The 26,959-nt window shown below is 41.3% G+C and overlaps 1 protein-coding gene across 2 annotated transcripts in view; it reads left to right on the forward strand.

The window, feature by feature from the left end:
- The window catches only part of IMMP2L (inner mitochondrial membrane peptidase subunit 2), an 871,246-nt gene that overhangs the window by 671,944 nt on the left and 172,343 nt on the right, over window positions 1-26,959 (forward strand). For both annotated transcript variants that reach the window (XM_090042296.1, XM_090042297.1), the window contains exon 5: window positions 24,971-25,073. In XM_090042296.1, coding sequence (XP_089898422.1) covers window positions 24,971-25,073 — 103 coding nt within the window. The remainder of the gene's footprint in view (window positions 1-24,970; window positions 25,074-26,959) is intronic.

A 26,959-nucleotide genomic window follows, 5' to 3' on the forward strand; every position in this document is an offset into this window, starting at 1 on the left:
CACATAGGCTAGATCTGGATGTGGCAGGGCAAAAGATGGTGGGACAAGTGATGGCACTGGTAGCAGCAGCAAGGGGTTTAATATAGCTGTCACTCATCAATTGACATTGACATGTATCCCCAAAGGAGCTCTGGATTTCATCAATAAGCCCCACCCCCAAATTCCCAGGTCCACGGGTCTGTTTGCTAGATCCAGCTGACAGGCCATTCATTTGACTCCACCGATCTAGACCATATACCCTGAGCTTGCTTCTGAGAATATCACGAAAGACTGTCAATAGCCTTAATAAAGTCAAGATATATCATATCTATTGCTTCTCTCAGTATTTCTCATGGATTGAAGTTGGGCTGATTGGGACTGGGACTTTTGCTAGGCATTTAGTGAAACCTGCATTTCTTGAAATTCTTCAAGGTCAAGAAAACTTTTCTAAAGGTCCGTCAGCACTCCACAGCTGGTGAGAGAGCTCGGATTATGAAAAATGAAAAATAAGAATTAACTTGTTGCTCAGGAAATTCCATAATGAGTTTAGTTTAAAATTTTATACTGATATTGTTTTCTGAGCTTTGTCCAAAGCTAATTCATACCAGGATGATTCAAAGCCTTAAGCGCTTTAAAAAAATTATAGCATTTACTTTGAATCCAAATATTTGTGAGTTGCAAACAGCCCCCAGTTAGATGCATCAGGAAAGGGATACTTATTTTTATAATCACATAGAATGTTTTCTACAGATTTTTTTAACACTCTCTCAGTTACTTATTTGTTGTGGTGTCCTTTTAAAAATGGAACGGTAGCTTTAAAGGAGGAATAATAAAAGGCCATCTTTTGCCCTTTTTTTCTCCCTACCAGCTGATTTAAAAGATGGAAAGAGGACTGTAAAATACTTCAGGGCTGATAATATGGAACAGAGAACAAGTTTCCATCTTCCACAAATAAATAAATAACACATTCTTGAAAGTTCTTATGATATTTCTTAATGGTCCACATTTTCTGTATTTTGCTTGAAACAGACTAAAGGATTTTGATACTTTTAAGCTGAATTACTGTTAAGGTATAAAGAAGAACAATTAGCTTTCTATGTCAAAGGTGGTATCAAAGAGATGTGTGCATAGAGAACTCTCTCTTGCATTTAGAACTATGCAGACATACTGCCAGTTAGTTTTAACAGATGCGCTCCACTAGAATCTGATTTTAAAGGACAGCTGTTCACCATTTTAAGTCTTTACATGCTTAAAAGAAAGGTAGCGTGACATTGTTCTACTTGATGGGAGGTAAGACTTCCTGTTAGCAGCTGCAAATGTCATTCTGAGTGATAAACTTGGAAAATACTCCTTTTACTATTTGGTGGCTTGGCACTTTGGTTTTTTACGTGAGTCTGATATTCTTCTGAAGTTCCATACATGCAGCAGTGTATGCACCCCGAGGCTTTGTATGAATGGGGAAGCACAACTTTCAGGGTAAGTTCCCCTTTTCTCTTCTAAACCCCATCTATGGGATTCCAAGTCCACAGTAGGAAAGGGATCTTTTAATCCTTGTAAAATTATATTGATAATGATATGGCTTCCTTCAGATGATATCCATATAGTGATAGCAATTCATACTTTATTTATACTCCAGTGATGCTACTCTACTGATTACTGATAGCAATTCATACTCCAGTTATAATGGTACACTTAATAATAACAGAAATTTAGTATGTTGGTCAGTAATGCGAACTGGTAATGAAATTGATTTGAGGTACTTCTTAACAATAAATACCATACAAAATTATTTTCAGAATCATAACTTGACAGGCTGGTTAGGATTGTCAATGAAGTAATCTTTCACAAGTGGAAAAATAAAAATAATATAGAGAAATGCCTTATATTGTGTTCTATTTCTTCTTCTTTTGATGAATCTGCAACCATGTTATCCATCTAACTTGGCAAATTCTATGAGATAAAATACTATTCTTTCTCTTACTGTTCTTTTAAAATTCTTACTCTGCAGAAAATTATAACTCTGATTAGGGAAATGTGCATAGTGATAGAATGAGGTAATTTCAAAGTCTCTAAGAGCAACAGATTTGTGTATTAATGTGTAGGAATATTTGTATTCACATACAGTACTTGTAGTTATCTTTAGATAGTACATACTGTTCAATATTAACTTATTGTGCAATGCCATTAAGAGCAGTTTTAATATTGCGTAACACTAATTTTAAGTGGAAGTGTGCACTACAGTTAGAGATAGGGGGAGTTACACATGTGTACTGAAAGGAATATGGGCTTAACATAATTAGTGCACAATATCCTATTAACATTGGTCTTGTAGCATCAGCCTAAGGAACCTGGAAATAGCCAAATTCTGGCGTCACCCATGCCACTGTAAATCCAAATCAACAGAGATATTTATGTACCATTAGTCAGCAATCCTACTTTTCCCTTAGAAAGGGACTCATATGTAGAAAAGGAAAACTGTGCTGTGAAGGATGAGTAAGAGAGATATACAGGGTGATAGAAGTCATTCTAAGAAGCACAGTATGAATAGAGTTGTGTAGGAAGGCCATGCTAAGGAGATGCATGTTGTTGGAAAGTATTGGTTGGTCACAGGAGGAAGGAAGAGTGATCAAATTCCTAATGCTAGAAGTTCTTTTGGACCAGTTGTGGTAGCAGAACGAACACTGCTTCCCAAGAATAAATTGTAGCAAGTGCTTGTGGTTGAAACAGCTCATGAAAGGACAAGTAAAAGTATGTCTGTTGTACTAACATGAGTGGCAGGCCAACTGCCTTTCAGGTAGTTTCAGGTGGAAAGTGTGCTGAGCCAGAAAGGAGTACAGGCAGTTCTCGGACTGATGACACAATTGGTTCCTGAAAACCGCATCTTAAGTTGAAGTGTTGTAACTCGGAACTAATTTTCTCATAAGAAACAATGTTATAAATGGAGGATTGGTTCCTGAACCAAGACCCAATACCTTATTTTCACCAAAAATACCCCAGAATTTTGTACCCAATCAATTATAGATGAGTAATATAGCTACATTAGTGTATGTATACTGTAAATAGCAATCATTGATTTTGAAGGACTTCTTTGAGGTGACTTTGCTGGACTTTTTGAAAGACTTTTGGTTGGACTTTTTGAAGGGTTCTTGGCTGGAGTCTTGGCTGCAGGTTTTTCTGGAGTCTTGTCTGCTTTCTTAAAGAATGTGTCCAAGGAAGTTTGGATAGATGTTCTCTATTTTACAGCACTATAGCAACCTAGAGTACTGTAAATAACTTCTGTACACTGATCAAATTTCTGACCAGTGGAGAAACCCCAGGAGGCTGTGGAGTGCCCCCTGCATCCTAACCTGGAAAGTGCAGGGAGGCTCAGAGGCTCCCCCTGCTCACCAAGCACTGCCCTTCTGTCATGTTTAAGAGTACCATAATTTTACAGTGCTATAACAAGTGCCCTAAACTATAGCACTATAATATGTGCACAAACCACTTCTGTACACACCTATAGAAAGCAATGAGAAGATAAGAAAGAACTGACCCTGTAATTCAGCTGATTCCAATTATTATAAAACAACCTCTACTGCCTACAGCTGCTCTATCCATGTCTTTAGATCCTCTACCAAAATGCTTAGCAGAAGGAGCTAGTTTATCTCTAGTTTAGAGTTCTGCTACCATGTAAGGAAATGTATGATGTTTTGCCTTTGTATATAGGAAAATAATTTCAAGAGTTGGAAAAGCTGTGGCCCATCTGTACATTTCATCATTAGAACATTGAGACAAATGATAAAAAAGCAAAGCATTATCAATAAAAGGTGCTAACTAATGGGCCACTCTCGGAAAAGTAAATGAATCTATGGCTGTAACAGGAAGTAAATGGTGTATGTAGAGAGACAGTGGGCTCAGACAGAAGTGCAGCTCCCCGCTGTAATTCAGAACACTTTGCAGGAAGTGTTCTGAGTTACAATGATCCCCTGGACCAAACAGAAGTTCACTCTTGGTTCCAAGGGGAAGGGGAATTGAGCTGCTGGCTGCCAGCCTGCACCTGGTTTTCCCTAGCAATGGCCTTTCCTCCCTCACAGTCGGGCACTGTTTTCAGAAAGGGAGGGGGGAAAGGGAGCTTGCTCTAGGGATTCCCCAGCCAGCGCTGAAGGGTGGGGTGGATGGATCAGAGCCCCCCTCACCATCTCTTTAAGAAAGGGAAGAAGGAGGACCTAGGGAACTACAGACCAGTGAGTCCAGTCTCTAAACCGGGAAAGATTATGGAGCAGGTTCTCAAGGTATCCACTGTGAAGTACGTGAAGGAAAAGAATGTGATCAGAACAGCCAGCATGGATTCACCAAAGGCAAGTCATTCCTGACAAGCTTAATTTCCTTCTATGATAAAGTGACAGGCTCTGTAAATGGGAGGAAAAAGGTGGATGTGCATTACCTTGACTTTAGCAAGAACTTTGATGCTGCATTTCATGACATTCTCATTAACAAGCTAAGGAAGTATAGAATAAATCAAAACATTGTGAGGTTAATGTGTAACTGTTTGGATCATCATGCTCAATGAGCAGTCATTAATGGCTAGTTGGGAGGAAGTATCAAGTGGAGTTTCCTAGGGGACTGTCCTGGGTCCGGCATTGTTTAATATAGGCATTAATAATTTCGATGAAGGGAACAAGTACACACTTAGTAAATTTGCACATGACACCAAGTTGTATGGTATTGTAGATACTTCAGACTGTAGGGGTTGGATCAAGAATGACATGGTGTCAGGGCCTTTGATTAAGCATGTTTGACTGGGCCAAGTAACTGAGCTACCACATCTGCCCCTGATCCCTGGCTAATGCAACTGCCCCAGCTCCCTGCAGTCAGAATGGTTGCCACAAGTGGCTCTCATACCTTATAAGTGTACCTGCAGCCTCATGCTGCAGGTACTCCTTGACACAGCCTCAGTCTGCCCCAGCAAGCCTCATGTTCACAGCTCTTCCTGGTTCTGCTGACTTCTTACTTTGGTGTTGGCTTTGGCTTTCCTGACCCTGATCTTGGATCTCCCCTGAAACTTGGTGATGGCTTTGGTTTCCTTGGCATTCTGACTCAACTTGGCTTCCTTAATCCTGATCTCAGATTCTCCCTGGACCTTGGCCCTGACTCTGACTTCCTAGCTCCTGACCTTGGTATACCTCTCAGCCTACATCTCTTGGATCCCCTGGAACTGGGTCCCATGCACCCTGCTCTGCCGACCTGATGATACTCAAACCCAGATCCTGAGCCAATGATATGGTAGTCTGTGCCTCTGTCCTCCTGACCCCCTGTTTTGTCCCTCTGGGCTTGTCCACAGGCCTAGCTGCCTATGTTCCAGCTGAACCCTCACAGATAGTTAGATTAGAGAAATGGTACGCAATTGATAAGTAAAAAATCCTGCACTTGGAATGGACCAATTACATTCATAAATAAAGACTAAGGAATGACTGGCTAGGCTCCATTACTACAGAGAAGGACATGGTGGTTACAGTGGACCATAAGCTGAATATGAGCCAACAGTGTGCTGTTGTTGCAAAAAAAAGTCAATAGCATATTGGGTTGTATCAACATAAATATTGCTTGCAAATCAAAATAAGTGATTCTGACAGTATATTTGGCACTGCTGAGAACTCACTTGGAATACAGCATCCAGTTTTGGGCACCACACTTCAACAAAGATATGATCAGACTGGAGGGAGTTCAGTGCAAAGCAACAAACATGATTACAGGCTTGGAAAGCAAGACTTCTGAGGAAAGGCTGAAAAAACTAGGGTTATTTAGTCTGGAAAGAAGAAGACTGAGGGGGAGTTGATAACAGTCTACAGATACCCAAAGGGCAGTTATAGAGAGGATTGAAATGTGACTTTCTTTGTGGCCATAATTTAGAGACACTCCCTAACAGGAGACTGGAGGAGTTTAGAATTAGGAGATGGTCCCTCAGAGAGCTGAGAGTCAGTCAAATAGTTGGTTAAAGAAACTGAAGGACTGCAAATGTTTTCCTACTTCTTCATAAATAAAACTTACTTGTTTAGTTTTTATTCACATATCCCTATGTTTATTGAATCTGGCCATCATGACAAACAGGACAAGGAGCAATGGCCTCAAGTTGCTGTCAAATCCCCCTAGGCTCTATCCATTATTTGCATATACCCCCCATACCCAGCTTTACCCTCTTGTGCACCAAGACTCTTTAGACTCCATTATGCCTTTCATGCCCCACTGAGTCCTAATTTACCCTGCCACTACCCCCATGGATTGGAATAACTAGAATGGTGCAGAGAAGGTTTGAGAAGAATCAGGTAAGCAACAGGCAAAATCTACATAATGTGGAAATTAAATGCTACAGAATACATACTAAATACAGAATAAAAAAGGCAGTATTTTTTGGCTCAGATTTAGAATCCAGATACCCTCTCCTGGGGTGGTGGCAGGGAGGGGGGTCCCTAAGACTGACCACAGCCTTTCCGTTCAATAATAGGAAAATTTATTGATACACAGTGATAAAAGAAAAAAAAAGAAATACAAACAATCAAGCAATTCTGTATATCTACCAAATCGTAGGGCTGTCATCAGAGTCAAAGTATATCTGGCCAGGATACAGTCTTCCCTCTGAAGCTGTCTCTTAGGTCAGCAGTCTGGAGGTGGCATGCTGAGGCCCATAGCCTTCCTTCGGTAGGGTGGATGGTTTGTGCCCTCTGTCCATGGCCCCTTCAGGAACCCTTCCCAGGGGATGGGGACTGTTACCAGATTTGCCCATCATTTTGGGGTGTGCTCATTTATTAGGGATACGTTTTTAGAATCTTTGTAATTCTAGCAATGTACTTCTTGTGTTACTTGTGTTTCTATACGGAGCTGTATCTTTCCCTTCTGCAAGTCTTCACCCCCAACAGAGCTATCTTGCAAAACTTAGTTTTAATGGGGCTGGGTTTCTTCAGTCACCAAATCAGTCATACACACAAACACACACAAATTAACATGACACACCTGACCCGGCTGGGTGGATCAGCATGGACAGGTTGACACCCTCATATGCCAGGAATCAGTTCATTAAGGTAACAATAAAATGCAGTCAGACGCAAGCACTCAGGTAAACAGAATACCTCTGAATCCATCTGGGTGTCCAGGTGACACCCTCATGGGCCAGCATTCAGTTCATTAGGGCACATCTGAGCCAAACTGGGTCAATTAGCCTGTACAAGCTGATCCCCTTATGTGTTTCAAATTCAGCATGTCCTAATCTTTTGCCCTAACTGTCCTAGTAGTGGTAGCCTCTTGATGAGCAGACCCCACAGTATTTCTGGGCTTCACAGGGATCTTTAGCTTAGGTAAAAGAAACATTGCTGCAGAGTGGGGAAGGAGAAGTAGAGATGGAAAAATATACCTGGTTACTACCAGTTTGACTATAAAAGTTATTTATTGCTAAGTATATGAAATATATAATGGTACTAGGAGTAATAGACATGCAAAGGAAAACAAACACAAGCAATCACAATACTACCCTGGTTTTGTTTAGTATTTGGGGAAGCTTAGCTCAAGTTTAACACAGTTCAGATTCAGAAATCTATGCCTAGAGAGAAGAGAAAGAGAGAGAGAACGAGAGCTGGGATCTCACCAGTGCAAGGAACTCGGGTTCCAATGCTGACAGGTAAAGTTCTTAACACAGTCCTCGAAGGGAGATGATCTGTTTCTTCCAGCTTCTCGAGAACAACACTGGATGGTATCAGAGAGATTTCTTTGCTGTTTTTATACCTTCAGTTCAGCTTCTTCAAAGCATTCTTTTAATTCTGTAAATAATTGTCTTTTCTATTGACAAGGGGTTATCTAGTTCGGAACATCTCAAGAAACTGATCAATAACCAGGAAAAACATAAGGTTGAGTAACTAGACACTTAGGAGCCAGCTTGAAATTCTTATGGGTAGCAGATATACTGGATGGGATACCTCATTGTTTCGTCAGAAACAATGGATAGCTTGCAGCATCAGGGTTTTGTATTTTTACCTGTTGTGAATAAGCCTCAGGTTATCATGAATTTTCCAGATCTTACTGTAGTCTTTTAACAGATTTGAGGGGATTATTGGAGTGTTCACAGATGTTGTGGGGAGGACTTTCACCAGTCATCCCGGGAAAAGTATGACAGCATTTGTGGTCAGGGCTCCAAAGGGCTGGATGCTGGATGAACCCTTTACCATTTTTCAAATGTTGCCCATACCCCGTCTGACTCTCTCTCTTTGCCTCAGCATTCTCTAACCTGGCAACCGAGTTTTAGTCAATCAAGTTTAAATAGGCCTCCCACAGTGGGACCAGGGAATGTATGGCCTGAGATGCCTATTAAACTTTACTTCTGCTTAGTTTTGGTTAGATGAGGTGTGCGTGTATGTGTGGGGGGGGAAGTCCTTTGTAAATCCAAATTAGAATTGGTCTGATAAATGCTGAGCTGGGTGTGTGTAAATGTGGGTCAGTTAGCATTTGGAGCACAGATTCCACATCATGCAGTGCTCCCTTGCTTTTCTGATCCCAGAATTCAGTGCGGTCCTTGCCTTGGAATCTCTGTTCTCCATCCTGAATGCTAATGAAGGTGCATTCCTGTCCCATCTCCCATTTAAACGAGCTGTCATCTGGTTCCATCTCAGATGCAAATGAGACCAGGAACGTTGCTCCCTCACCTGGAGGGCTTTAGGTGCATCTCCCACTACATTTTCATTGTCTTTCATAATTAGTTCTTGTTCAGGTAGAGGACAGGAAAATTCTTTGTGAGTCAGACAAGCTGTATCCTGTGCCAGGGTTCCCCAAGAACACAGAGCTAAGAGGTAACAGGATGGGGGAGGGACCTTTTGTTACTCTTAAGTCTCTGCTTTTGTCTACTCCTTCCCTCTTGATGACTCCTGATGACTCTTCATCCATGGCTATCTCTAGTTGGTTGTCTGTCTGTGATCACACATCCCTGTAGCCTTCTGGGCCTTCTCCTAATTTGTTCTGTTCCCCCAAAACTGGGACTTGGGCCCCCTGCTCTGGGACCTTGTAGCTGGTGTCACTTATCTTGTGTTATGGGCAGTATGGTATATGCTCCCAGTTCCCAGACTGTTTTCCAAGACTGTGTGTCCTTGTTGTATTAGACACCCTGCCTGCCTTGAAGGCTGCAATCTCGTGTTATAGAATACCTTCTCAATTCTTAGGCTATGTGTCCTTGTTGGTCTTGTTGTGTTAGATAGCCTGTCTGCTTCCAGGGCTGTGAGAAACTCTGTGTGTGAGACCCAAGCTTTTTAGAAATCATTTAACCCCTGCTGCCCAACTTGAACCCTCATAATGTATATATCTATACCTATAAGCCAATTCCCAAAAAACAGACCTTTAAATACCATTTCTAAGCCTAAGCCTTTGTTTTCTGTCTCTATCCAAAATTCCATTGGATGACTGAAAGAATATATTCCTTTAAAAAAATTCATTCTGTCTATTGCAGTGAAGTTCCCTCCGAGAAATAGCTGCCCATTTAATGAGGGGGAAATGATGTTGAAGATACTATTTTTATCTTTTTTGATGCTTTCCATGAAGATGTACAGCTGACTTTGCAATAGAGAAAAGTTTTAGTGGGAGCTTCTACGTATTTCTTAATGTGCTTTTCCTATTGCACATTAAATTTAGTACCTCTGGGCATTTCTACACATACTGCACTGCAGCACTGGGAGCTTTTAAAAGCATCTGGCTCAGATGGACATGCATTTGTATTAACAGCAAAATGCACACCAGTGCTGAGAAAATGGCAGTGGTGTGCTTTTGAACTAAAACACATCAAGGTGTTTTAGTTCAAAAGTGCACCGCGGCCATTCTCTCAGTGCTGATGTGCATTTCACCATTTATACAAATACATGTGCCACAGCACCAGGGACTTCAGCTGGTGTGCAGAGCAGACTCAATTAATTGAGCCTGCTCCAATGTACCAGATCTCCAGTGTGTTGGAGCAGAAAAATGTATGTATAGGGGGACAAATGTGTGCATATCTATAATGTGACATACTAAATAAGTGCACATTAAACTGCCCTAGTGTGCAGTAGTAAGCTGCCGTACTGTGCAGTAGGGACAAATATATGTATTGATCTTCCTAATACAATCTGCTTTAAGAAATGTGATGGCATATAACTACAGGATCAATGGGCTGTAGTTGCAGCTGTTTCTTTATGATCCAGATGCAAATCCAAGCATGCAGTGATTAAATGGTCCATAGGGCCTTTTAAATGGGAGTGAATTTAACTGTTACTGAAATATTACAATAAACCCATACACAATTTAATTATTTTCCTGTAACTTTTCTTCCCCCCTTTTGCTCAGATGTCCCTTAAGGTAAATAATTTTGTCAAGTTAAAGTTCCAAGAGTGGCTTTTGTAAAAGTTCATATTACCGTAACTGTAGCAGAAGTTCATTTCTCCCAATTGCTTACATGAATGCATCAGACCTATCTTCATTTCCATCTTTTATAAGGGCAGAACAATTTGTGAATGATAGTCAACATTTTAGAACACTTATGTTAAGCTCAGATGTTTACTTAGAAGAAAGATTTCTTCTGAGCCAAGATGTCTGTGGGAACAACAACATGTACAAATGAAAAAAAACAAAAAACAAACCCGTAGTATTGCACAGTGAAAACGTCCTTTATTACATTTGTTTTTTAAATAACTTAAGGTAAAGTTTAAATGTAATACATTAGACGCATCTATATGTTGCCCTACAGTGATGTAGCAATGCACTATGGCAACATGGTTATCATACAGGTCTACACGTGATCACCAGCTATGTCACCAAAGCAACATGCTCCCTCGTGCACTGCTATGGCTATGTAGTGGGGAAATCTAAGCTAGTGCTGCCCACCCAGTGCACTAATTGCCTATACTGCGCTATGCTTTAGTACCTCCAAAAGGCACCATAGCAATATCACCGTATGGCAATATGTAGACATGCCCATAGTGTGTTTATAGAATTTGGGTAGTTAGGGACATAATTCCTTTTAGTACAGGAATTATCTGAGGAAATTCAAAGGGTAATGATAATCTAGATTGCAGCCTAGATGACCATATTAGTCTACCTTCTTTTATCTTAAAATTCATGGGCTCTTTACATTAGGGCATCTTTATGCTGGTATGGATTAATGATGGTACTGGTGTAAATGAGAATCAGATCCAAGTAATGTATGTACAATCCAAGTATATTAGATATCTGAAATTATGACTAGTCAGTCATAATTTTTCCTTCACTTTCAGTATGTCATATTGTAATTGATACTGGATAGTAATAATGAAGTAATGTTTCCAGACTTTGATTCACTGACAAATTTTTAAAGGTATATATAATAGGAAGCCAGAAGGCTCCTGGTACTTTAAGAAAAAAGTGTAGCAGGGAGGAGTGGCAGCTAGGAAACAAGTTAGGTAATGACAGCTAGGAAACAAGTTAGGTAATGAACTGGCTGCCAGCAAACAGACAGACTGCAAGTCAGGTAGAAGCTAACCAGGGGAAGCTAACCCAACCAGAGAATGGAGACAGAACAGTAATATGCACCAAGGGCAGCCAGGGAAGCAACCCAGAAGCAATGGGCTGCAGACAGCTGAGCTAAGTCCTAGCAGGGTGAGCAGGTGGGTTATCAGGCACAGAAGGGAAGATCCTGTGAGTTTCTGCACATGACCAGATGGGGCTTGTCTTAGGAGAGTTGTAAAGCTAGTGCCTGAGTCCAGGCAAGTAATCTGGCTTTGCTAGCTACTGAGTGAAGAGCTTCTGTCATGGAAACTGCAGCAGGAGGCTCTGCTGACTCCTGGAATTCCCTGATATTATCAGTAAGGCACTAAGTACTTGCTGCAGGATGGATAGGGCTGAGGGTAGGGGAAAGCTTGTTATGCAGTCAGTTGGCTTGGGGTTTTTTTAGAGCTAGAGTGCTTAGGTTTTTTTAGAGCTAGAGTGCTTAGGTGTTTGAATGGTTTGAATTTTGCCTCAGGGGTTTGGGTTTGGGACTGTTGGGGAGGTGGAGGTCCCATCTATGCCTGAAGAGCACATGAATGCCTTGAACCCAGCCAAGGGCTGGGGTTCAAATTGTGACAGTAGTAGAGACAGGGCCAGGGCCCAGTGCCTGAGCAAGGCGTGAAGCAGGGTCAGGGACCCAAGCCCAAGAGAGGTGAACTCATAGCCCAGGAGGGGCAAGAATCAGGGTCAGGGACCTGTAGCCCAAGAGGGGCTAACTCAGCCCAGGATAGGTGAAAACCAGGGCCAGGGACCTTTATCCCAGGAGGGGTAAGACCAGCCCAGAAGGGTAGAGACCATGGGCCCAGCTTCCCAGAAGGGTGATTCTAGGGCCAGGCACCCAGAGAGAGAGACACAAGGGCCAGGGACACAGAGATACTGTCAACTGACAGGGCTGAAGCCAAGAGAGCTGGATCTGAACCAGTGAGCCAGGGCTGAAGGCTTGTAGCCAGAGAAAAGAGAGGCTGAAGCTCAGAAGCCTGAGGCCTCTACAAAGGACAGAAGGGTATTAAATAAAATCTGCAAGGCATGGATATGGCTATAGGAGAGGTTGGAGACCATGAATAGCTCATAAGCCAATGGATACCTTGGGATGTGGGTGGGCCAGGAAGGCCTACCTAATGGGAAGGATTGATTGGAGATCCTTTGGGTCCAAGAGAGTGGGGGATCCGCCGGCAAAGAGATAGACAGAGGCTTGCTCTAATACCCATGAACAGCTTTCCTTTCCACAGGTATTAAGAATATCAAGGTGTGCCAGGAAAAAGCAAAGGGAGGGTACCTTAGAGACAGTGGAGCAGGAACTATATGACCAGCAGGGTGCATGTCCCAGAGGTGGCATCATGGCCACCTCTGGGACATGGACCTGGGCTTGGGTAAGCATAACATGCATATGTATCAAATTAAAGACAGGTGCAGACAATACACTTTTACCAGTATAAGTGATCAGAAACTGGTGTATATTCATAAGAGAACAGAAGTTTGGCATATACAGACTGTTTAAAAATGGTGGAACCCCGTCTAAGATTTGCCCCCTTTGCCAAAGGGCAAATGTGTGTTCTGTTCACTTCTGATTTAAACTATGTCTCTTACAGAAAACTGTGTAACTTGGATTGCTTCTGTCTTGGGGTTTTTGACTGTTTGTACCTAGCCTAAAAGACTTTTAATAAAGCAGAGAAAATGAATGTCAAACACTAAAAATACCAGGATACGATTGGACTGCTTTTTAATTTAAGTTGAAACCCAGGAACTGTTTGAATGGTGCATGTTCAAAAGGTAACTACTGTTATTTTGAAGGTGTTGGTAGATGAACAGAAATTTGAGTCAGGTTAAAGAAAAAAGTTCATAATGTTTGAAGACCTAACAAAGCCACAAACAAATTGCAGTGCATTCAGAATCAGTTATATGAAGTTACTTTTTATTACCAATTCTTAGGTATGCAGACAGGCAGTGAGGGAATAAACTATTGTATATTAAAAGGTTTTCATTTGATAACCCTTTGAATTTTCAGGACTTCTTGTTAATGGAAATCCCAGTGTACAATACTGAAGCACACTATGAAATTGCAAAGGTGTAAAAGCCTCCCAGGCTAATTGTCATCATTGTGCTTCAAAGCTCACAAATTGTGGAGAAGTTGTAGGATGAGACAGCTTAATGAAAGAAAAGAAAACATAATTAAATGCATTGAATAGATTTAGTATAGTACATCACTCCTTCAGTGATTCCTTTAAATTTTCCTCTTTCTCTCTCTTTTTTTTTTTTGCAGACTACAGCCATGAGTATGCCAAGTATTGTTTAGCAGGAAGGTTGGCTTTTCCAGTCTTAGCAATAAAAACTTAGAGTTTAGCCTGCATCCTATCAATGGAATGGATAAAAATTGTTGACGTAACAGTAGGTTATATGATGCAGTGAAAACACTGTCACTATGTGCTTAAAAATGCATTTGCTTCTTGTTTTTAATTAAATTAGTACAAATTTGGACTTATTTAAAATTTCACTTTATTTTCCAATTTTATACACAAAAGAATACATAATAATATCCAAGTCCATTCTGTCATGCATGGTCTTCTTAATATCACAATGCCTGAGTTTAGATGATTTTCAGAAATATGAGTCAGAAAAAACTGTATTCAGCATTCTGCTCTGTGTATTCATATAGTCCAAGTAATCCTTTATTCACACCCAGAATTTTGCAGTCTAGTCTCATCTCTGGTCAATTCCTTCATCATTCATGTAAGCTGGGAGCCCAGAGAACTACTGAGTATCTTAGAACTTATATGAAGAACAGATTCTGATATAAGGACTACCTTGAATTCTAGCTGCTGGGAATGGAGAAGATAAAGCATAGAGAGTGTTTAGTATGTTGAATACCTGAACATTTTAAAATAACTATAAAGAGGTGCTATGAGACAATTGGTACTGTAAATATAACTGAAGATAAAACTCTTATTTGAGTTGACTTTTGCTCCAGGTTGCCAGTAGTACTGTATACAAAGTCAGCTTTAAATCGCTTTTATTTTCCTCCAATTTTGGAGTCTCTTTACAACGGGTTTGTCTTGTGAAATACGCCAAAGTAGCCTGAGGATTGTTTTGCTTTGCACTAACATCCTATGGCCTCAAGGAGTGGATATGTATTGCTGGGTAGCGTGAGCGTGAGCGTGATCTCTGTGGCTATGTGTCCTGCAGATGACTGTAGGAGAAAGTTCAAAACAAAAGAAAAAAAGCAGCTTTTTGTCACTTGAGAAGTCCCCTAACCCAAGAGGTACTCAATGGTCCAGTAACCTGGCTCGAGATTATAGTCTCACACAGTTGGCTTACAATCATATTCTTTCTAACCAACTTATTAGATAAAACTAGGAAGCCATGCAGTCTCAAAAGATGTATATAATCAGTGCGAAAAGAATTACAGGTCATTGTTCCGCTGCCGTACTGCTCACAGGACATCAGAGGAAATGAATGAGTTGTGCAAAAAGGATGGAATGATAATGAAGGTGACACAAAGTGGTAATAATAGTAATAGTAGTAGCAGTAGTAGTAATAATAATAATAGCATAATAACTAATAATAATAAAGTCAGAATCACATAATGTTAACATTTAGGATTGGTGATTTGAGTGTCACCTTGATAGTTGTACTGATTTTTCCTTCATAGGCTTTGGTGGCCCAGTAGGGGGTGCTACTGTGCAAACCCACCCACCTCACTATGCCAGGGCCTAAACCATGCTTCAGGAGTCTCCCCTGGGGAGCCTATGTCAAGCCATCCCCCTGCCTGGAGAATATCTGCACACTGGGGTTTATGATGCCACTACCTGGGTGCTGGTCTCTGCTAGGGCTCGGTGCAGCCCAGAGTACACAGACCCTGCAAGCCTTGAGGGTGCTTTGCCCACTTGTAAAGTTTCTGGGTGCTTCTTTTGGCTCAGAGCCTCCCAGGGAAACTGCAGGTATGACTGAGTTAGTCAATAAACAAGGAAGCTCTGCTGAGAGCAGAGAAGCATCTCTGTCCTCTCTCCCTTCAGGCTTTCACAGAGAAAATAGCCAGTCATGCTGTTACCCAATACCTTTATTGTTCAGGGAGAAGAAGAAGTGTTGGGGGGGCAGGGATATACAAAGGAATTTGAGCTGAAAAAGCCTTGAGCAAGTTCTAATAAATTGAATCTTACAAATATGGCCTTGTGTTGGTCCTTTTAATATGCAACTGAAATACTTTGTTCTAATCTATTAGCTAGTTTCCAGATTTACTCACTGATTCATTCAGATGGCACTCTGGAAGTGCTCTGCTTGTTTGTTGTTTCCAAAAAACCCACCAGAGGAAGAAAGTGAGCTCCCCGCTCTCTTAGGAATGTACCTAGCCCAGTCACCTAGGTGACCAGGTTGAACCAAGCAGCCAGAGTGAAAAACAGAGGGGTTGCTGGAATGTCAGTCCAGGCACAGACAGAGGGGAATTTCTTCACATAGCCCTTTGTCTATTCAAAATTTGCATATGTATAACTTGTGTGTATATCATGGGGTCTATAGCATAGATTGTTAGGGGAAATATTGCATTCAGCTACATATTAATTTGCTCGTACAGAGAGGTTTGCACTGTTCATTGTCTACTATCTGCAGTGAAGGTTTTACTCATTGTTGCAGGGCACAGTGCCCTGCTCCTATAAAGAGTTACAGGTGCCGGTTGCTGGGGCAACCGCGTTTTGGTCAGCTGACCAGAAGGGGGCAGGGCCTGGCCTATATAAACAATCCAGGCTGAGGCCAGAAAGGCAGTTCCCCACTAACATCCAAGGGAGAAGGTGCTCTGCTGGAGTATGCAGCCTAGAGCAGCTTGATGGCCTGAATAGCTTTGGCTCGGGGATACTGGGAGGAGAAAGCCCTGGTAGGGGTTTGATTGATGATTATCCAGGTGGCTTAGAGGTTTGCATTTAGCCAGGAGGCTTAGTTCTGAGTTGAAGCTGATGGGCTCGTGTTAATGCTTTTGGTTGTTTGTTGTTAAACTGGAGGACCAGGTGAAGCTAATAGGGGTTGGAGGAGGCCTCATAGGGGCTCCACAGTGGTGTGGGGACCCCGGTGCCAGAGAGGGCACAGCAGTGAGGGGTGCACTGACCCCAGCCCTGAGAAGGGGCACAGTGCATTGGGGGCCAGGTAAGGTCGAGGCCACCTGAGACCCCAGCCCTGAGAAGTGGCACAGTGCATTGGGGGCCAGGTAAGGTCGAGGCTGCCTGAGCCCCACTGGAGTTGTAGACCCAAGGAGGGGATTTAGGGGCCAGGCATGGCTATGGCCACCTGAGCCCCAAGCGCGGAGACAGTGAGCCAGGCATGGCTATAGCCACCTGAGCCCCAGGTGCGGAGATAGAAGCCCCAGTGTGGGGCAAGTGTGAGAGGAGCCCCAGGGAGGGCGCACAGGCGAGAAGCCCCAGGGAAGGGATTTGGGGCCAGGCACGGCTACCGCCACCCGAGCCCTGATTGTGAGACAGGAGCCTCAGCGCAGGCGGGATCAAGAGAGAGCCCCAGTGGGGCACAGCCGTGAGAGAGGCCAGAGAGCGTCCACAGGGAGTGTGGGCATCTCTGAGAAGAGAGAGGCCAGGGAGCGTCTGCAGGGAGTGTGGGCATGTCTGATAACAGAGAGGCCAGGGAGTGTGGGCAATTGAGACGAGCCCAAAAGGCATCCGTGAGGGCGTGGGAAATAGTAGGCAAGCAAGGGGGCGCTGTGAGGGCATGGCAAGGGATTTTGACAAGACAACGTCCGGTACATCTGAGAGGTTTGGGGCATGGTATCAGGGGTGGTAGGAACCATGCGTAGCCCTTAAGGCTTTAGTGCACAGAGTCAGCTGAGACGGGGCACCGACCAGTATACATCAGGGGTACCGTTTCCAAGGGGTCGAAATGGCAGCCTCTCATAACACTTAATAACATCAAAGACATGGAGGGCGAGAATGAGGGTGCATTGATACCAACTTGGCATGGTGGGGGCACTAGGAGAGATCATGGCCGCTCCTAGGATGCCGCCCCATGACACTCATGAAAGTATCTGCCTTGACACTTAGGGTGCTGACAGATGTGACCGTTTGTCATGTGATTGGCCACTGAAAGTGCTCTACAGATGTGCACTGACAGAAGTACGTGGCTACAGAGTACTCTAAAATGCCCATTTGCATGAAGGTTCAGATAAAGGTGCTCTGAAGTGCCTTCATGAATGTCTGTCAGGATGTACCAGGAATGTGCAAGTAGTTGGAGGGTGGAGCAGATGGGTTGGAGCTGCCCCGAGGTGGGAGGCTCCAACCCATCCCCCCCCCCAACTCCAGAGCAGGCTGGAGAAACCCCAGAATGGACTTCCCTCCCATGTCTTCTCTCTCTCCTATCCTCAGATAATATGGGAGCTTGGAAGGCGGGGGGCAGGGCTAGGTGACAGATGCTACAGACATGCAGCCCCTCTCCCCATATCAACTCCAGAGTGGAGTTCGATCACCCATCCTCCTGATCCAACAGTGAACATCTGTTGGGTTGGGACAGTTGGTGTGGCTAACTCATGGCACTTTCTGTGAAGCACCATGAGTTAGACTGGGGATCTGCACATCTGTCCTTGCCCCCAAAGTCACAAAGACTGCTGTGACTCTGTGCTTTTTCAAGATCAGAACAAACGGGAAGCAATCATTCCTTATCCAGCTTCCCTGAGCCAGGTCATTCACTTTGATACTCCAAGATTTGTCTTGCTTTGTGGGGTTGGTGATTAGAAACTCATTTTTGACTGTTAAGAATGAAATTATTTCCCAACCAAGGATAGGTATAAATGCAGTTTTTAACTATTAAAGCATCTAAGAGAGAAAAACTTTGTGTTGGGTTAGATTGTGCCCTTGCAGTGATACTACAATTCTATAACAAAAAAAGAGACAAATATATATTTCCAAAATATTCTGTGGGGTTAAAATAGTGATAATTCTTGTCCACAGAACACAAATAAGAATGTTCTTATTACAATTTTTATGTATTTAATATTTCAATATTTGTTAAAGATGACTTAGAAATGTATTTGATTCAAATCTGGCAAACCTTGGTATAGTGAGAGGTTAGTTATTCTGGGAAATGGTAACAAAGGTTATCAGTATTAATTTTACAGAAATCTGAATCTATCATACTTCCATGTGGGCTTCACTACATTTTGGAGCACCTCCATCTTGTGTATGAATATTAGTGTTTGTGCCCCATGTTAATTCTAAGGTCAGTTTTTAAGATGCACAGGCTTGAGCTGGGGAAAACCACATTCTCTATTTACTTGCTTTAAGATGTAGGTCATAGAAATTAAAATATTAAAAGATAATACCACCTGCAAAGAGTGACATTCTTCTATTAAAAACGATAAGTCTGTAATTATAATCCACACTAATGAATTGGTTGCCAAGCTAATAAATACTGATTTACTATTTACTTATACTACTTGCACGCCTAAGAATTCTTCCAGACATCTTCTAAATTTAATTAAACACTTTATAGCTGAAAGCTGAGAAAAGAGGTCAAGATTTCAGGGAAACTCAGGCAAACAAGGCTAAATAAATTCTTAACCAAGGAAAATGATGAGACACTTACATCATTATGAAAAGGAGAGGTTCAAAATAAAAGCTGATTCAAAGGACTTCTTCTGTAATGCAAGCCAAGGACGAGTGGGCAAAACTACTGTTAGATGTAATAGTGTCTTGAGTGCTTCATATCTTAATGGCTTGAAGGCTTCAGCTTGTTTTTTGTTGATTTTTTTTAAAGAGAAGGAAAGCTATTTTCCATTTTATAGTGTCAATTTCTATCATAATTATCCAGAATCTTTGTATATATGGCATTGAATCTGGAAATTGGATTGCACTTTCCTGCAAAGGTTTACTACAGCAAAAGTGCTTGACTCGGCACCTTCTCGGTCCGCTAGGAAATGCTGTAGTACAGTTTAGTTAGTGATTCTGCTTAGCGTGAAAGTATGAAAAGATAAATGGGTGATTGTTTTCTTTCAATATGTCTGCCCAAAGTGCTTAGCTAGTAAATGTATGAATGGTGATGTGCTTGGGAAGAGAGCCTCACAAAAAACAATACATAAGGTTTCCTTATTGGGTATTTTATTCCTCTGAAGTTCACAGGAGAAAGTCTCACTATTAGTGCCTAAATTATTAATTTTAATTGTGGAAAATATTATACTAGTATTAATGGAGTGGAAGATCCTGCATCTGTATTTTATTTAACTTTATTTTATTTTACTGGGGATTTTTGCTTTTCTCGGGAAAACTAAAGGCAATCTTCACAACAGTAATTAAAAACTAACAGTAGTCACTAAGTAAGTGTAGATTTCTGGGGTCTGTAGCCAAGCTTGGCTGCATAAATGATTTATTGATTTGTTGCAAAGTAATTCTACAATGAAATTATCTTGAAAATTAAAAACAATATTAAGTAATGGATGACCCAGTTTTCTCTAGTATAAGTTTACAGTTGTGGATTGATATTAACGTGCGGAATGAAAATTACAAATAAAATTACTCTTTTATTTCAGAGTTTGTCAGAAAAAAATTGTAAATGAATTGCCAAAATAAGTTAGGAGTCAGCAGACAACTCCAGAATGTTTAAGCTAACATGTTGAACCCTGATTAATAGAGAAATTTGGTATTTTTGTTTCACTTTTTGTTTCAGTTCCACAAATGCATTTTGCTGTGTGGTATCTTGAAAAATCTTTTTATGTACCCGTATGCACAAGACTCAGCTGGTGTGTGTGAAGACTCAGCTGGTGTGTGTGTTTGTGTGTGTAAACACCTCATAAAGGAAAAGGAAGAACATTTTATTTTGCATTTTTTCATTGTCTGCTGTGTATAGAGAAGGATTATTTCTGTAGTATCTGTCCTTCTGTTGAACTGGATAATTAAACATTCATTTTTTTCCCTTTCCTTTTTTCTCTTTCCTTTCTATAGACTTGTTGATTTCACAAATTTCAATTCTATTTTTTGGAGGAAAAATGTCTCATATTACCTTGTCTTGTAATGTTGTCTACAAAGGACCAACTCTCGGGATCATCATAAATTCTAGTTTATTGGACGGGTATGAAGTTACCAATAAAATCATAAATGCAAACTTTGAGTTATAAGTGGTACTGGTCACCTTAGAGCACACACACACAGGCACTCGCTCATTCAAACTCATGTTATTTAAACCTATGTAGTATAGTGGAGACTGCATATCAATGGTCAGTTTCCTTCAAGGCGATGTCTTCTGCAGAAGGGGGTCACCATCTTGTCCTTCTATCTCGGTAGGTCAGGTGCTGGATGACAGGGTGCCACTGAGGGTCTTTTATGCCTTTCTGGCAGACTTGTGTGATCCCCCAGCTTCATCCTGGCTGCCCAAACCGGAGGTTGCTGTCCCACATGGATTTTGAGTAGTACACAGCAGCTGTTAGTCACAGAGGTCTCTACCTGCTGGCACCTGAAGTTTTGGGAGTCCACCCTTGCCTTACTGCCTTACTGGCTGTATTGTCATGGGTTACAGGAATAGTCAACAGGGTGGGTGCTCAGTTCCAGGAATCAGTTCCTTAGCTTGATTAGCCTAAAATGGCTTGTAGAGTAGAGTTTTGTAGTGGTAACTTTCTTTGGCTAGGCTGTTGTCATTTAATTACCTACTGATTACCATACACTCACATTTACTGGAGGGACCATCCAATATAGCAGATTTTATCACTTTACAATGGCAATTTCAATGCATTTTTTAACAATGGTCCAGGGTGTAACTTCATTCTACAGGGAGTACATTCCTTAAGGGTTTAAAAGTATAAAATATAAAGTACAAAATGGCACGGTAAAGATGAGACGCATTAAATATAAAAATGCACTGTGAGAAATATATAAAAATGAAATGTGAGATAGTGAGGATCAAAGGTTACTGGGAACAGTATGTGAGTTAAGTTAGCTTAACTCCAGGATATACTTACAGTTTTTGAAGTGGATATTTTAGTTCTTATGTTTTCTTTAGTGACACTGAGCTTAATTGATATGTAGATGTAGTTTCTAGGTTTCTCCTACAGAAAGCCACTTCAGCTTTCTGGCTTACTCTGAGCCTTGCCATACCCATTCAATGAGTGTACTAGGTCTCTGCCAATACTTAGAAGGAAAAAGAAATGCACAAAATGTGGGGGAAGGGGGTGCAGGCAAAAATGGGCTTTTGTTATATCAATGCCCAGAAGGGAAATGTAGAAAGGGGGTTTTCTGCTACAGTATCACCTCAATAAGAGAGATCTGCAGCTTATTGCTCTTTAATGACTACAATATCTTCAATCTTTTTTACAAACACTAGCAACATTTTCTGGCTTATAAGGTTTATTTTAGAGGTAGGAAAAAAAGAAAGGAAAAAGGGGACCCCTCTTATAATTACTACAATCTATAGTTCCCTTCCTTTTGCTTTAGACTAGAGGTTCCCAAACTCTGACAGATTGCGCACCACCAATTTAAAATGATACAACCTTAAGTGCCTTCAGCAAATTTTTGTCATATAAAGTCATTATAATGAATATGTTAATGTGTACCACTGGTGGCATGAGTACCACGGATTGGGAACCGTTGTTTTAGACCTTTGCAAACGTGTACTAAACTCCACTGCTTTTAGTGGGACGTGGCACAGATTTAAGATTCATTCATACATATTAGATTGTAAAAGCATAATAAAGAAGGGTCTTTGAAGAAGGATTTATGGTTCCTGATAGCTAATACGAATATATCACTGAATGACATTGGTCATTCTTTTTTTCAGTATTTGAGGTTCTTCTGATTATATAAGGTCAGACCCTTTACTATCTCATGAAGAAAAGTGTTGGGGAAAGTATATAAAAGGAAAGGAATGTTGCTGGCACAAGGTGCCCGAGGGACAATTGGGTTCGTTGCCCGGTGTGCGTTGCGCCAAATAAACACACTGGGGGAGAAGCAGACAGAGTTTATTTGAGCTCAAGTAAAAGGCACAGGGAGACTGTATTGTCTCAAATCCTGCACACCTAACCCTGCAACAGCGAGATCTTTATACCCCGGTCAGTTTCACTGTCAGTGATTTTCCACCCGCTGGCCCCCCTCTTTCTTCCCTTTTCCTCCTCCTCTCTCTCTCCGAGTGGTGCCCTTGCATTCCACAGATAACAGTTTTAGCTCGCCTGCTTTCCAGAAGGACAGGAGATTTGCAGGCGCCAGAGAGAAAGGGTTGCAAAGGTTGGGCAAGGGGGGGGCTTTGGCTCTTCTGAGCCTGGAGCAGAAGGACTTCCTTGACACTCGTGGTCTTCCATCCCTCTGAGTTACCCAGGGTTATGCCCAGTGTCACCAACAGGAACATTGCTCCAAAGGTGACCTGTATCTGAAGGATGTTGCTCTGACTTTGAGAAAAGATTAAATCAATTCAGTAGCATATTTAGTGTAAGTGAGGGGGGCACCAGCTCTGAGTACCAACTTAGAGGAGTACTAGAATGACGCCTCTTTCCCCAGACTCTTTGCTACAGCCCTGCCCTCTCTGGCCATAGGAGCCAAACTGGAAAAGCTCCACACCAGCTGGCCATAGGAGCTGGGTGCAGAGGCATACTAGAAGCAGCAGTGGTTTTTCAGTCCCCAGGACAGGTAAAACTTTCCTATGGCTGGGCATTATGAGGTTGCTCCAGCTCAGCTTCCAGAATTGGGCAAAGCAGGCTTGCTCTACCTGTGCTCTGTACTCAACTCCTACAGCTGGGTGCTGTGGGGCTTCTCCAGCTGGGCTTCTACAACCCTTGTACAGGGTACAGGTTTCTCCAGATGTGACAAAGGAGCCCGGGCCACCAAAATTTATAGTTATACCTCTGAATACATTAACTTGCAATTTATACATGAGGTTCATGCGGTTGGTTTTTTTCAAAGGAATATAGGAATGGAAAAGAGGAGCCTATTAAGCCATTGAGTCCCAGAAGACGGGACTTGCTGGCAAACCAGCTGTGGCAGATTATTGTGTCGCACCTCTTGTCCACATACCTCCCCCCCTCCCCACATACAGTCTCTGGGACTGCTGCCCCTATTATGCTGCTCTGGACATCAAATTTATGCATAATCAAGATTTGCTGAAAAGAACTCTCACATGAGCTTTAAAGTGGCCTACAATTTGAGCTAGAGTGAAGGCAGGGCCTGTAGTGTTTCTGCTTCATTTACCAACCTTTTCGCTGACAGAAGCTGAAGTAGAATGAAAATAAAAGTATGTAATCCTGTAATTTAAGGTAGTATTACATTTCATCACAACAAGGAGGTGAAGTTAAGATTATGCAATTCACCCCATTCTTATTTGTACTTTATTAGAGCACATTCTCATATTGCAGTAGCGTTTCTAGCATAGGGCAAACAGAACAACTGCCCCAGGTACTGAACTGGGGTGGGGAGAGAGCGGGTAAAAAAACCCTGCCCGTGGTGGCAGCCACACAATTCCAATCACGATTGTGCAACAACCGGAAGCCATTGCTGAACCTGTGTCCTGGGTGCTTGGCCACATCCCTACACTACTGTCATATAGTATAATATTAAAGGTATTATTAAAAAAGACCAGGGCAATTGCTCAAGGCATTTCACTTTTATTTTCCTAGGAGAATTCTTAATAGCATGAAAACATCTCTGTTATTGCCTTAGATGTGTTTTCATAACTACTCCTTTGTAGCTTTAGGGAAGTCTAGCAGCATGTCACAGTTATGAAGAAGAATAAACCATGGCAAGATGCTGCAGCAATCTGTAATAATAATTTAGTTCTTTCAGAGTTATTGGATGTATTTAGTAAATATGTGTATATTAACCAACTCAGGACATTTTCTCTTACTAAATTGTATGATTCATCCACTACATTTTGATAACTATGTAATCTGAGATTATGCTGATCAGTGTTTGAGTTCATTTTTATAAAAGTAAATTCTTATTTTTTCAGTTTTTGAAGGGTCTGCAAAAGGAGCTTCCACTGAAAAGTATTTCTATCCACCTTTTTTCAGTTATCTGTAGGACTGTTTGATGTGGGATTCTTTTGGTTGTACAGCGTGTAAAACAAATAATAGTACTTCCAATTTGCTTACAAGCAATTTAAAGTAAATCCAGAGTTGCACAGCTATTTTAATATACTATTTGCCACTTACACTAAATAATTCCTTAAATTAGAGATAAAAAACTATACTTCAAAGGGTAGCTACTAAATAATATAAAAAGTCTATTTAATTCTTAATTCAATTTAATTGCACATCTTTTGTGCCTTGCTGAGCTATACTATTTACCAGAGAGATATTTAATAAACAAAGACCTCATTATTCAAATACCACATGCTGCTTCTATTGAAGTCAAAGAAACTAAACATGGATAAAGTTATAGATGTGTTTAGCTATTTGCATGAGGAGGTGTCAAGATGATAAGACCTGGATTTTCTTAACAATTTTCTTACATTAATTTTAACTCTTCTATTGATGTATATTATCATTTCAAATACAGTATTGTCTATAATCAGTAACGATTATTGCATTTGTCTTTAGAACCATAGGGTACAAAAAACAGTACGTGAAAGTTCCACATGGCCATATGTGGGTGGAAGGTGATCACCATGGACACAGCTTTGACAGTAATTTTTTTGGCCCGGTAAGTCCCATTTTCCACTCTTATGTTTGTAATCAAAAAGCTAATTTTATTTAATGGATTACTCAGATTACAAGGCAGGTATTAATTCAGTGTGATAGTATACTCATGATTTTAAAGAAAATAATTGCAACAAAAAATGTTTATTTTGATCAAGATTGAGAGCCCAATCTTGGTCTGTGTACATGGCATGAAGAGAATAAAAATCACTTTTAACTACATGGAGAAGAGTAAGGGAGGGCTGTATAAGAGGTGTGGCCAGAGCACTACGTGTTCCAAGCTTTTCTTGGCTGATGGATTGCTCTTAGGATCTGTTGCCAACTGATGTAATTTAGTAGTTATGTCTTCCTTTAGAGCTGATGCTGGGATAGAGAATCAGTGAACTCAAACAGTAAAATTAATATGTTGTGGAACATATGAAGTAACAGACACTTTACATCTGTCTAGTTGGTTCTTAGTGTAAGAAAGATATCTCATTAGAGATCAAGCATACCCATTTTTCATTATTTCCAAAAATATCAGAAAACTGTTTTTGGTCTGGTAAAAACATATATTCTCGCTCAATACAAAGACAGAGGATACTCTTCAGGGTTCAAAATTTGGATTTTTATTGTTGTTGCTTACCTGAAACATGCAGGAATTTAATTTCATAGTCTCAGCATTCTGCAATGGAAATATTATTTTTTATTATATTATAAAAGTAGATGTATTGACATCTTTACTTCAGAGATAATGTTGTCAGCAGAAATTAGTTAGGACTCCCCTATTCTTGCTCAAGTTTGGTAACACCTTAGTACAGCCATAACCCTGCTGACTTTAACAATGGAGTGAAGGCTACTTGTTATAATTCAAGGTAGCAAAGTTTCGTCCCAAATAACGTACAACAAATAACGTGATCTCAAGAGGAAATCTAAAAGGTATTAAGTCTCAAAGGCTATCTTCCCCCTCACCATCACCTATTTGGACCCTTTTAATGCTGTTGCTCTAATCTGCTTGTCTTTGTAGTTTATTTCACTGTCTGTTTCAAAGGCTGTTCCACTTGCTGTTTTTTCCCGCCCCCCATATACTGTCCTTTAATTTTTGCAGCTTGTTGACATCGTTTTAGAGTTCCTGTTTTCTCTGTACCACAGACTTTTTCTTCTTTAGACTCTCTGTATTTCCTCTTTATTCTTATGTTCTTGCTAGGCTGTCTTTATACTCGGCTTCTGTCTCAAGGCGCACATAAAACAGATCTTACCATTTTGTTCTTTCTTCTTGTATTTTGTCAGTGAAGCCTCACCAATTTAAAAACTAGTCTAGAACATTCAGGTCTTGTTGAAACCAGTTTTTTTTAAAACTCATACGCTGTGTCCAGATGAGTGGGAACAAGGAGCCAGTGCCACACCTTGTGCAGCTGCTACTTGGTTCCAGGGGAACGCCCATGCCATGCACACTCTGGCACATGGCAGGTTACCCCGTGGTTGGGTCAGGTAGGGAGGCTGAGGCTAGCAACTGTGCTGGCCCCAGCAGCTTTACCTGGGGTTCTTGGGACCCTTGGGGAACTACAGCTGCAGGGAGCCTGGCTAGCAGGTAGAGCGTGGCTCCAGCTGGCCAGGCTCCAGTTTTGGATGGCATGCGCTGCTGCCACCTGCACCTCTCCCACTTTTTTTTGGCCTCATCTACTTGAGGATCTTCTCTTGTTCTTGTTTTCTTAGCTAATGGAAGTTAAGACTACAACTCCAGTAATAGTGAAGAGTGTTACTATGACAGCTTTTGTCAATACAGATTTCTAGTATTTCATATGTGTATAAAATCTTTTAAAAGATTTCTTTTCATGAGTTATTTTGAATAAGTATAGCATGCGAATAGATATTTTTATCTCAGAGATAAGAATGGCAGCAGTTGGAATT

This window comes from Crocodylus siamensis, chromosome 4 (assembly GCF_052110815.1).
Source record: "Crocodylus siamensis isolate JL-2025a chromosome 4, ASM5211081v1, whole genome shotgun sequence".
NCBI lineage: Eukaryota > Metazoa > Chordata > Crocodylia > Crocodylidae > Crocodylus > Crocodylus siamensis.